The 12,888-nt window shown below is 41.7% G+C and overlaps 1 protein-coding gene across 3 annotated transcripts in view; it reads right to left on the bottom strand.

The window, feature by feature from the left end:
- actn1 (actinin, alpha 1) overlaps positions 1–12,888 on the bottom strand; it is a 92,099-nt gene that overhangs the window by 45,836 nt on the left and 33,375 nt on the right. For all 3 annotated transcript variants that reach the window (XM_049595503.1, XM_049595502.1, XM_049595504.1), the window contains exons 2-3: positions 3,091–3,205; positions 1,444–1,563 (exon numbers count right to left, since the gene is read on the bottom strand). In XM_049595503.1, coding sequence (XP_049451460.1) covers positions 1,444–1,563; positions 3,091–3,205 — 235 coding nt within the window. The remainder of the gene's footprint in view (positions 1–1,443; positions 1,564–3,090; positions 3,206–12,888) is intronic.

The following is a 12,888-nucleotide window of genomic DNA, read 5'->3' on the forward strand; positions in this document are numbered from 1 at the left end:
AAATCACTATTTATCGATCCACGTTTAATGGAGATGTTGTAACATTATGCACTTGTCAGCTGTTTTTTTTTTTTTTTTTTTGAGTTTCAGCTCAGGGTGTGTTATTAAACGTTTTCCTTAGAATTATATCTTGAAACGTGAAAAAAAGGGGGTCAGGGGTTAACTTTGTTAGGTGGTGTCAGGGTGGGACAGAGTGTGTTTAACATGGATTTAACTAATTTAAAAGGGTTCATATTTTTTAAAGGGTCACATAAAAAATCCAAAGCACTATACAGTAATTATCTCATTTAGCCCTTTTGGTGTTGCATTGTCGCCTCACAGCAAGAAGGGGTTCCTGATTCAAACCCCAGGATGGTGGAGCCCTTCTGTGTGGAGTTTGCATGTTCTCCCTGTGTCAGCGTGGGTTTCCTCCAGGTGCTCCAGCTTCCTCCCACAGTCCAAACACATGCAGGTTAACTGGTGACTCTAAATTGTCCGTAGGTGTGAATGTGAGTGTGAGTGGTTGTCTGTCTCTATGTGTCAGCCCTGTGATAGTCTGGTGACCTGTCCAGGGTGTACACTGCCTCTCACCTAATGTCAGCTGGGATAGGCTCCAGCACCCTGCGACCCCAACAGGATAAGCTGTTACAGAAAATGAATGACTGAATATTGTGGCTGCAGCAGGAACTGTTGACGGTAAGGTTTGTGGATGATCCAGTCACCGGGACATTATTTTTGGAAAAACAAGTTCCAGTAAGTTTTTCAAATATATCAAATTTCAGCGCTTTGAGCAAAACAATAAAGGGTTTGTTCTCTTTTATGGTACTGAGGCGAGACGGAAATCCGTCTTCGATGTTCAACACACGTGTGCAATCTCTGTCATTTCCAGAAAATGCCAGAGGGGTGTGTGAGAAAGAAGGAAACATAGACAGTGTGTGTGTGTGTGTGTGTGTGTGTGTGTGTGTGTGTGTGTGTGTGAGAGTGAGAGAGAGAGAGAGAGAGAGAGAGAGAGAGAGAGAGAGAGAGAGAGAGAGAGAGAGTGTTTACTCTGCTAAAGAGTTGTTTACTCTCCGATGGGAGGAGGACGGACATCCCCAGGTTATTTGTGCCGAACAATGAGCAGCCTCAGCCCCTGAGGGGATTGCTGATCCTGAGATCTACTCTCAGAAAATGCACTGCAAAGCACAACCTCGGCCGGAACTCTCCGGAATAAGGATCTCATTAAAGTGCTCAGCAGCCAGCGGCACTGCCATGGTAACGAGCGAGAGGGAGAGGGCCAGAGATTACATTATTACTATTTACAGGATGACGGGCAGAGTAGCAGCTATTGATTTGGCTGATGGCCTTATTAAAATCTGAGATGTAAACACATTTAGAGAAGGTCAGGTGACTTTGTGGAAAAATCTCTGACCTTCATCCTCTGGCAGAAATGTCACTATGAGACAGGGATGTGACATCACTCACCCTCTGCGCCGATAGACACCAGCTTCACTCCTTTGCTGGCGATGAAGTCGAGTGCTTTGTTAACGTTGGAGATCTTGTGGACTCTCATCTTGCCTCTTTCTGGTTTGGCCAAGCGTTCGCCTAGAGAGGGAAACACAAGAGGGTAGACAGTTTGAGGATGATGAGTGTGTCGGCAGTTTTTCCATTTAAAACATTTTGTTTTGGAAAAAAACATTCAATGAAGATAGTAGGGATGCACGATATTGGATTTTTTGCTAATATCCAATACGCCAAATTAAAATTATTTGGTTGATAACTCATATTAACATATCCACTTTATTCCCCACCTACTCCAGCTGATGGAGACATGAAATACAATTTTAAAGCCAATAATGACTGATACCATTGTCATGTAGATATTATCGTGCATCTCTGGGTCAATTGCGTGAGGTTGCAGGTTATGTTGGACAACAGATTCGCTTAAAACTTTAATGTTACATGCAGTTTCTTGTTGTTTTAAAGTGACATTTTTACATTTTGAGAAATACTTTTATTCACTGTCTGGCCGAGAGTTAGCTGAGAGGATTGATACCACTCTCATATCTGTCCGGTACATATGAAGCTACCACTAGGAGCTGCTTAGCATAGTTTAGTTTAGCTTAGCTTAGCTTAGCTTAGCATAAAAACTTGAAACAGCTAGCCTGGCTCTGTCAAAAGGTCTGTCAGCTTCGAGTAGCAACCCTGCTAGCCTGGTAGACTACCCTGATGACATGAGCTCAACATTCTCTTTCCATCCCAAACACTTTCCAAAAAAGTAAAACCCAGTCGGAGCCAATCAGGGTTCCACAATGTAGTTGACAACATAAGCAGCCAATCTGGGACTGCGTTTTGGTTGATGACATAAAATGCCGGCCAAAGCTTGAAGAACAGTCATGGCAGCTCCCAAAGCAACGAGCGCTAACTCTACCGTTAGTAAACACAGCAGTAAATCAAGTCACTGCAGAAACAGAGTTGATAACAACTTAACAAGAACGAGAGTTTGCACCTGTAGAGTTTCTCACTGTTCTTCCAACTGGATTTGGAAAAAGCTCGATTTATCAGCAGCTCCGTTGGTGATGAAGGAGACGATCTCAGGTGTTTTGTTACACTGATTAGCTGAAGGAGTTTGTCACGCAGCAAAAAAAAAGATGGTCTAACTTCCACTTCATTGTGACTTTAAATGTTTACGTCTCCCACAAAATGACCATTTGTAAATCAGTTAGTCCTACTGTGTTACCTTGACTCACAACATCCATTTCCAAACTCAACTTGTACACAACTTGTGCAGAATAATCCAAGACTCATTTGTGCAGTCGAAGAGTTTTTTTTGTTGTTTTGTTTTCGGTTGTTTTCATACAGTGCAGTATAGTTCCATGCAGGCATGCAAGAAAAATGTTTTCTCCACCAAATTAGGCATGACCTTACAAAAGGTCAGTGAAGTATCCCTTTAATGGAAACAGACATGTTGGTGGGATCAATCTTTTCTTAACTTTCACCAGAGAGCAAATTCCCCAAAATGTCAAACACGTTCTTTAAATCTGATCCTGATGCCCAAACTCAGCATGTGTCAGTGCTGTCCATGCAAACTCCTTTCACTCAGGTAATCCTGTTAAGTAACACGCTGTTTACCTGAGATGACCTCCAGCAGCAGCATGAGTTTCAGCCCATCCCGGAAGTCCTCCTCGATGTTCTCGATCTGCGTTCCTGCTTTCCTCAGGTGAGAGTTACACCAAGCTGTGAATGTCTGCAGAGATAGAAGAAAGGAAGAGCAAAGATCATTAGTCACTGTTCTTACTGTATAGTCATATAATTATGTGCTGTGAGAGTCTGCAGCAGCCAGAGTCCGGCTTAAAACACACAGGAGCCACCCGAGTGCTTGCTGAGTTAGCAGCTTTGATTCTGAGGCCACCAGAGTCTCTTTTATTTGTTACAGTAGAGTTATTAAATTCAAACTATTTTACAATCTGTTGACAGAGGCACCAGTCCAGTGCATTAAACCCAGCAGGACTAACATCACATCATCACACGCACAATCGAATTGGGGTCGGTAAACATTGGGACAGCAGGTCGGTGTATGAAGAAGGGAGATTTATTAACTAACTGGAAGATGCAGCTTTAAGACTCCAATGTTGTAACAACACTTCACAGTCTCCAGTCATGGTAGTGGCTCCATGAGACTGTGTTTAGGCACAGCGGTGCTTTGGGCTAAATGCTAATGGCACACTGGGCCTCATTCACTCACTATATGTAGATAGAAATGTTCTCAATATGCCTACAAATAAGCATGCATGCAAATTACCATGGGATTCATGACGCATGTGTGTCTGCCAAGTTTGTTTTTACCATTGTGCATATGTAAATCAGAATCATTCTAAACTGACAAACACACACTCACTATTCGCAATCAGCAAACTGCCATGCCGCTATTTTTTCTACTTATAAAATGGAGGAAAAGCACAGTTGTTTCTATGCCAAATTAGTGAATATCTTGGAAGTTGGAAATCACCATTCATCCCAAGATGGCACCTATTCATTCCAGTGGAGTTGCTCACCTGGCGCATACACCCAAAAAAGTTTTGTGCTTCAAGATTTACTTCTGCGTTTTGCGGCTTACTGAGTAGGCGCAGTAGTATTGCTCCCACTGGCCTCGCCGGCGAGTTCCCGCTCAGCATGTTTGTGCGTTTTAAAAATATGTGATGTCATCTCATTGTTTGTATGATGACATTCAAAATTGGCTGCAAGGCTGAACGACTTTCCCAGAAGGCTTGGAAACAACTGCTGAGCCGTTCGTCTTGAAACTTGTTGTGTTTGTCTCTAAAGATGTGCTCTCTAATGAAGACACCTGTTCCACTATCTTCCTGTAAGGCTAGATATCATAACACCTGCTTGAAGGTAAATCAGAATCTTTTTTTATAACCCTGCATGGGCTACCAATTAGCATCAGGTAAATATGTGCAATTTAATGACACTAGACATTGGTAAGAGCTGCTGATTATTATAGACCAAATCAATACAAACAACGAAAACCAAAACTATTCTGACATTCTCCACTGTAAGCTAAGAATGGGACACTTAGTATTTAAAGTAGAAGGTTTTAATTATGGCAATAATTGAAGAGGATGAAAGGGCGTCGGTTTCATAGTTATTTAATAAATTTGGCCATTTTGATGCAGTGGTTCCCAACTGGTCCAGCCACAGGGTCCAGATTTCCCCTTTGTCATTAGTTAAAAGTCCACATAGTTTAATATAATCAGCGTCGTACTTGTGTTTGGCCATGTCGCTGAGCTAGTTTGCTGTCTTTGTTAAGTAGCTATCCATTAGTCACCCACTCTACAGCAGGAAATGGCACTTCAGAATAAAAGCTCACTGCAGGAAAGTGACCGTACTTAAAAATATAGTGCGTTTTTTACAAATCTTGACACATTCGCGAGTCACTTGCGGCCCATTCAGAATGGACCCGTGACCCATTTTTGGACCAGGACCCACCAGTTGGGGAACCACTGCTTTAGTAAATTAATGGTGCTAATATTGTTTTTTAATGAATTTGGTGCTAATATGCTAGTTTTTTAATTCAAAGGTGTGTATTTACATTTTCTTAGAGAGCCTGGCCTTCATAATTCTTGGATGCTAATATAAAGTACAGCTGAGGCTGATGTCATTAGTTTTGCAGGTATCTGGTCATAAACCGAACTACCAGACGAAGTAAACTCGATGATGGCACTGGAGAAAAAGTTAAAGGATCAACGTCATTACAACTCATCCTGAGGGCAACATAATATCCGTCTTTGCATCCACCTGGTAGTAGCTGAGATACAGTATTTCAACCACAAACGCTGACCTCATGGTGGCGCTAGATGAAAAATGATGGAATCACCAAAGTCAGTAGGATTCATCCTCTGAGAACCATTAATGTGTATACAAAATTTCATGGCAATCCATCCACTACATGTTGGGATATTTTATTCTGTGCTAAAGTGGACCAGCCAACCAACAGAGGGCCATACACAGGGTCATGCTAATAGCTAATCTGTGTTTTATGTGTCTGTGGGTGAAACACTAAATCACTGCCCTCTTGGTGTGTGTTGTTTTGTAGCAGAACCAGACCTATTGACCAATAAATGTGTTTCCTGTTGGTGTATTCACACACTCCCACCCTTTCATGAGAACATGTCCCTGTGATGCTAACAAGCTTATGTACAGTGCTCTCTCCATGGAGCCACAGCACACTGGAGCATTGTACACTGTATACAGTAGGTGTAGCAGGCCTTGGATTCTCTGGCATCACTGGCATGCAAACATGCTAACGGAAAACATCTGGAGCAGGATCTCAACCGCCCAACAGGAGCTGGCAATGAGGAGTGGGCCCGCCATGCACCCCGCTGCGAACGCCTCTTTATGAGTTCCAGGGTTAATTACACCCAGGGCTGAAACACCAGGCACCATGTTTCCACCAGAGAGCTGAAGGAGGACCTGCAGGAGCAGAGCCAGCCGTTTATGAAAGCCCGTACTGTCTTTCGCTGGCCTGCCTTCAACTGACGGGGAACAAAAGCCACTTAAAAGTCACTGGTGAGCTGGTTTGGAGCACTCGTGGAACTTCCGCGATGAGATCACTCTTAAAGTGGAGTGGCATGAGGTCTACACAGCTATCAATAAACTAGAGAACCGGGTTTCAGATGTGTGCGTGTTTGCTGGCATGCGGTGGGAGGTTCAACCAATGAAAAAGCAGAAAGGAAACTGTGGATACCGTAGAAGATTTGGAGGGAGAAGGGCAGATTATATGGTGTTTTATCTCCAAGGGTAGAACTGACAGAAAAAGACCAGCACTGAAGATTTATGTGCAACTGGCAGACACACGCCCTCGGCCCATAAGATACTGTATTCCTCTAAAGTTAGTCATGATTTAAGTCCAGCTCCTACAGGCACGAGGATATTTCAATTAATCCTGATCAATAGTCTCTTTAGAGGCCTGCCAAAGATTTTAAACTGTTGATGCAGAGCTGTGGTGTCAGCACGGGATACCATACAATTTAATCAAAGTGTTAAGTTAAGGGTGTTTGCTCTGCAGGTTCAGGTTCTCACAGTGTTGAGGGGTTTTTTTGTCCAGGATGTTTGATGATGATTTTTGAAAAGTGTCAGAAAGTTTTCTTTCCCTTCCCCTTAATAGTTCACTTTCCCACAACTTAACTAAACACACCTTCCCAAAAATAACAGAAAGGAAACACAAAGTGCTGTTAGGGAAATTTTGCAAATTTGCAAGAGGTAACTGAAAACACTGACCTTAAATATACTGATGTCCTGTTAACATGTCACACAGACAAAACGAAAGAGACATCCTAATACAGAGTTCAACATTAACCATGGACTGATGGCATGGGCCCACGAGAGGTTACTCTGTGGCCACCAGACTGCATGTCTCAGTCAGATTACCTGTCTAAAAAAGGTTAAATACATAAAAATCCCCACACCGTGACCCTTCACCTACACAACATTACAGTTCCATAAACATCACCATCATTTGCATCATTCAGTTCAACATTCTACAAAAAACAGCAAACAGTACTCGTCACCATCTAACCACAGCTTGAGACTAAATGTGTTCCGTCGTCCCAGTGACAATAGAAAATGTGTTTTGGACGAACAGAGATCTTCCTCAGGATGACAGGGGTTTTATACGTGTGCTATCGATTGGGAAATGTTAAACTAAATCGACCGACTACAACAATAAGCATCCTTATGCTTCTATCTCTGGGAGGAGAGCTGGTTAGCTGTTAGCAGACAGTGGGCAACACTGTTCTGCGGTATGTTGGGTGATGGAGCTAACCGAGTTAATGGAGCTAACAGCTAACTGAGTTAGTACAGCCAACAGTTAACCGAGTAAACAGCTAACTGAGTTCATAGAGCTCACAGCAAACAGAGTAAATAGAGCTAACAGCTAACGGAGTTAATAGAGCTAACCGCAAACCAAGTAAAAAGAACAAACAGCTGCCTAAGGAAATAAAGCTAGAAGCTAACCAAATAAACAGAGGTGACAGCTAACCAAGTTAATAGAGCTAACAGCTAAACAGGTAAATGAAGCTAACAGATAACAGCTAACTGAGTGAATAGAGCTAACAGCTAACTGAGTAAATAGCGCGAAAAGCTAACCAGGTAAATAGAGCTAACAACTTACCGAGTAAAGAGAGCTAACAGCTAACCAAGTTAATAGAGCAAACAGCTGACCGAGTTAACAGAGGTAACAGCTAACTGAGTAAATAGAGCGAAAAGTTAACCAAGGAAATAGAGCTAATAGTTAACCAAGTCTTTTTTTTTTTTTTTTAATCAATCCTTTATCTTTTAATGTGACTTTTTCTGTAGGGCTAGCAAAGTAAATATTATTTATTTTTCAACATTTAAATGGTGTTTTTATGAGGCCACTTTCTACTACAGATGATAATTACTTTAAGTACCATATGTTTACAAAGATATTTTCATGCTGTTAATGTATTTTCACTTAATAAAGTGTCTCAGTTTAAAACAGCTGTTTTAAGTTATGTTGAATTGCCTCTTCTGTAGGCTATTGTTTTTACATAAGGTTACATTTAGGCCATCAAAAATGTACTTTGGCCACCAAATTTAGGGGATTTGTGGCCCGTGGGGCCAATTTGCTTAAAGACATTAGCATGTATCCCTGCTAATACCATGCTTTAAGGTAGAAGGTACCAAAGGGAAAGGAACAAGTGTTTTAAGTAGATAAAACTGGCGCATTTTAAACTCCTGTTTAGTGCAGCCTTAACAAGACCAGACTGCTGAAATGTCAAAAGGCTTTGAGTCCACCCATAAAGAGCACAGTTGTGAAAACGACTAAAAGTTCACAGAAGGAATGTTAGCTTGTTAAATGTGTTGGAAGGAGGGTAGGTTTGGCTGCTCCGGGGCTGGGCGACAGGCCTCCTCCTGACAAGAATTAGCTGGCCCTCCTGCCGTTCCTCTAACTCTCTGGGTCACTGTGGAGTTTGGCAGCTGCACACAGTGCAGGCTGGCAGCCACCTGCGCTGTCACATGACCCGCTGGCTGTGTTTTGGTCAACACTCCCAGGCCCTTCAGGTGTTCTGGGGCTCTTGGCAGGTCACGACACAGAGTTGCCGGTCCACTGGTTGCAGCGGCAGATTACTGCATGAGTCAGATTGAGCATTAAAGGGAAAACCTGGAGTCTGTCTAATCTCACGAAATCTATAACTCAATAAACTCTGAGCCAAAAAAAGTATTAGGAATATAAAAAATAGAAAAAAGTTGTCTGCTCTGTGGAGGCCAGTCCTCAGTGAATTCAGTGTTATTGGATTCAGAGAACTCTGCTCTGCAGCAGCTCCAGCAAGGCTACTCAAGATAGTGTTATATTTGCCAAACACTGTCTGGTCCTCATCCCAAAAGCCTTTTCTTTTATAAGGTCAAATATGAAAACATACTGTGCAAAAATAGAGAAAAGTACATACACTAAAGCAGCCAAACCGGGCATTAGAACATAAGAGTCTTAACACTCTTTTCAATATGATACCTATAATTCTTATAATGCTGTTTTTTCATTTCTAATATTTCTACATGGATCATTGACTGGTGAGGATGTCAATTTTTGCCTGGGACATGCAGCTTTAGCTTCAGTCTTTTGGCACGTTTATAAATCCTGATGGTGTAATTTTCGATACCCTCAAAAATACAGACACTCCTCTCTCTATTAAACTGATACAGAGATGCTGAGGTAATGTAGTGCACAGCACACGCCACCAGAGGTCAGTCTCTACTGGTGGAACAGGTAGCGGATCTGAGAAAGATGGTGACTACAAGCGGTGGGGATAACGTTACAGGACTGGAAAAAAAACACCTTAACGCCACACAAGCAAAGTGATGTCGATCCAGGTTTCAAAGGGTTAACACATGTTGTGGCAATTCTACACTCAGACAACAAGATGATGAGAAATCAATTGTAGCTTTCTTGGCCTTTCCTGATTGAATTATGTTCTCTTGATTATGTCAGAGGATACCTGTTGCAATCTAGTATATAACATGTTAGGTAATCGGCTGTATCTGTTAGATAGTCAATGGACTGTCTTTGAAGGCGAGATTATAGTGAATGCAAATCTCTTGATGATGTCAAGTAATGACAATGTTTCCAAAAGGGGAATGCAAAGGTCACACACATACAAACTCATAGGAAGAATGAAACAATATAAGCATATGCATTAATACGGCAAAATTTCCACCACACACACTAAAAAAGCAAGGAAAGCCTGTGGGACGTGGCAAACTTACCACTCCAGCAGGGTTGGGGGTACGGCGTTTTATACCATACACCCCCATGAAATCTCAAGAAGATATTAAGGTATGAAAAAAATATACAAGTATATATATTACTGCCCAAGCCTAATATGTAGACATTAAGTCCATATTTAAGACCCTTTTACAGGGTTTGGGAAACATAAAACACTGTGCCTGAGATACTGTTTTCAACCCTCTCATGCAGCTAGAGTTAGCTTAATTAGCAAGCTGGCTATAGCTGAAATAATCTGCCATATACAATTTGTATTTTAAGCCAAGAAATGAACAGATGTCTGCTAGGAATGAGAAGCGTTTGTCCACAAATGTCAGAAATTAGGGACCCACTGTTTCAAAGAAGACCGAGAATCTTTCAGCATTATCATGGTTGGCTAGACTGGCTAGTACACGTTGTCATTATCGGTTCGGTTTGTTAGGTTTAGACATGAAGATTGAGACTGGTTAGGGTTAGGGTAAGAATATCGGGATAAGAAAATCAGAAGCAGAGTAAGACAGAGTAAGGCGGGTCATATCTTTGCCATTCTAGGACAAGAATACTTGCATTAGATAGTGCCAACTGTTAGCTTAGGACTAGCTTGGGACAGACAGTGACGGCACCACTGGGCACTTAATTTGCTCTAGTCTGTTTTTGTAACTCAGCACGACCTAATTAATTGTGGTGGACGACTGAAGGATCTACTAGAGAAAAACGCCTCCCTGAGAGTTCTGTTGTCATCAGTTGCTATCGCTCCATTAAAACTGCAGCTGTTGGGTTTTTCCTTTGCAAAAGTATTTATAGCGGAGGCATCAGGATGAGTCGTATTAACACAATCATGTTCCACTAGAGAAGCTTCATCCTCGGATACTCTTAAACCGGCCTCAGACTGCAGGAGTTATAAAGTCCTCAACGATATTGAAATCAGGTTGCACATAAACTTCACAGATGTTCTCTCTAATCTCAAACATGCACACACTGCAAGATTTGTACATAAAGATGCATCACACGCTACAGGATATTTTTAAGATTACTATACCAGAGGGAACATGAATACACCATCTTGCGTGATCTCACATGGAAGAAGATGTAAACAAATGAACACTGACCATGGGCCAGCAGCTTGCTGTATGTATGAACAATGTTTTGCAATGAGAAAAACAAAAGCAGAAGGCTAAACAAGTCTAGATGAGAAGATGGTTGACATGGGCTTTCTATTCTTAAGCAAGAACTGGAGGTCAGGTTTAATATCTGTCAACAGTAGTATGCTTGTTAACAATGGCCTGAAGTGCCACACCGGATTTCTCCTCTGACTGTCGTTACAGGGTGAATCGAGGATAAATTGGCCCGAAACAACTGTAGTCTGAGCCCGGCTTTACAGTATCATCACATAGTATAGGTATATTTACTGATTACCTGTGATCGCCACAGTATCCAAGCTGTAATCTCATTATAAAATGTGTGTAAATGACTTATCTTGCTCTCTCTACTTTTGCTCAAGCAGATTTTTCCACTTTGGCATCATTCTGGAATTTCCTTTCCTTCCAGGGATTACTTTGACAAACTCCAGATAAAGTGTTGTAAACTTGTTCAAGAAAACTATATCAAAAGACCAGCCATGATGATCGTAAGGATTGTATGAGTGCCAGTCCATACATTTTTTATTTTCAGTGTCAGCTAAAATAAACTGGAGTGTTTCTAAGTTCCAACAACTTCAACAGAGCAAGATGTCTTCCCTCTAGAAGATCACCTCACATCTATTTCAGCAGTCTGAACCACCTAATTAAACTTTTATTCATATCACATCAATTATTCAACCTTAAAAATCAAATTTTTTGAACAAGGACCTCCAGTATTTGGACGGAGACGCTTGTGAAAAATAAGGTGTGTCAAATAAAATAGCTACAGCTGTTATGTCACTGCCTAAGATACATATGTAATCAACATTTAAGTAAATATAAGCATCGGTTTGGGTCTGTATTGGCGATACCAAGTAAGGATCCTCTACAGCTGTCTCAAAGTTAAATCATTGCGTAGTTCAAAAACGCTGCTGTTACTGGAGAAATCTGTCTCTCCACCTCTTTTACAGTTAATTTCTGTCTGTGTGATTGTTAGAAAGTGGGTGCAAAAGGGCTGGTCTTGTAGGCAAGTGCTCTGAATCTAAAATACAGATCGGTCTGTATCATTAATTTGGTTTAACTATGAGAGAATGAAACACAATTTTAAAGCAACAAAATAGACCCCAGAATATGATGCACATCACAAACAGCTGTTTAACAGACTGTTTGTTGTATAAATACAGTACTGTGCTGTGTCTGGTGTGTGTCCTATGATCCCTGTGCTCTCTATGTGTGATCTTGTTGTCCTTGTACAATTCGTGTCAGCGCCGTATGTGCTGTGAATCTCTGTAAGCTGTTAAAATGTCTGCTCCAGAGTCCCGGAGACCAATTCCTGCTCATCAACAACGTGCCAGTGAAAATCTTTCTCATTACTGTGGCTTCAACACAATCTGTTGTTTCAGCTCCAGTACAACATGTCGTGTAACAGAGCAAAGAAAGCACGGCTGGCTGGCTGTGTCTGCCGGAGGAACCAGAGGGTCGTAAATTCTGAGAGCCCCTCTCTGCTCCTCTGCTCTCGTCTGCTTCCTCGTCTCTGCCTCCCAGAACTGAGGCGGGCTATAAAAACAACAGGGGTCAAGAGCGGGAGGAATCTGCTCCGCATCAAGTTCAGGGAAGGTTGCCAGTCCGCGTCATTATGGCTGCATTTTTCCCATGGCAACCACTGAACGCAAAGCTCAGCAAACAAGCTACCTGAAGACTAAGCTAGCATGTTATACTGCAATCTCATGAACTGTTCTCCCAGATTGATACAACTTATTTGTAACAGATTATCACTGAGTTCATACAGTTTTACATAGTCCAGGGTGATATCTTCACATGGCATATTTTGTTTGAGTCCACAACCGAGAGATATGTAATAACAATAACAGCAACAGCAACACATCTTAACATTTCAGAAGCTGAAACTGGTCTTTGATCGGCATTAGTCAATTATCAATATAGTTACGGCAATAGCTCAATTTTTTTAAAGAAATAAACTCTCAAGTCTCGTGTATGCTAAATATGACGTTAAAGCCAGCATTTATTTTT

Source organism: Epinephelus fuscoguttatus, linkage group LG14, assembly GCF_011397635.1.
Source record: "Epinephelus fuscoguttatus linkage group LG14, E.fuscoguttatus.final_Chr_v1".
Classification (NCBI taxonomy): Eukaryota; Metazoa; Chordata; class Actinopteri; order Perciformes; family Serranidae; genus Epinephelus; species Epinephelus fuscoguttatus.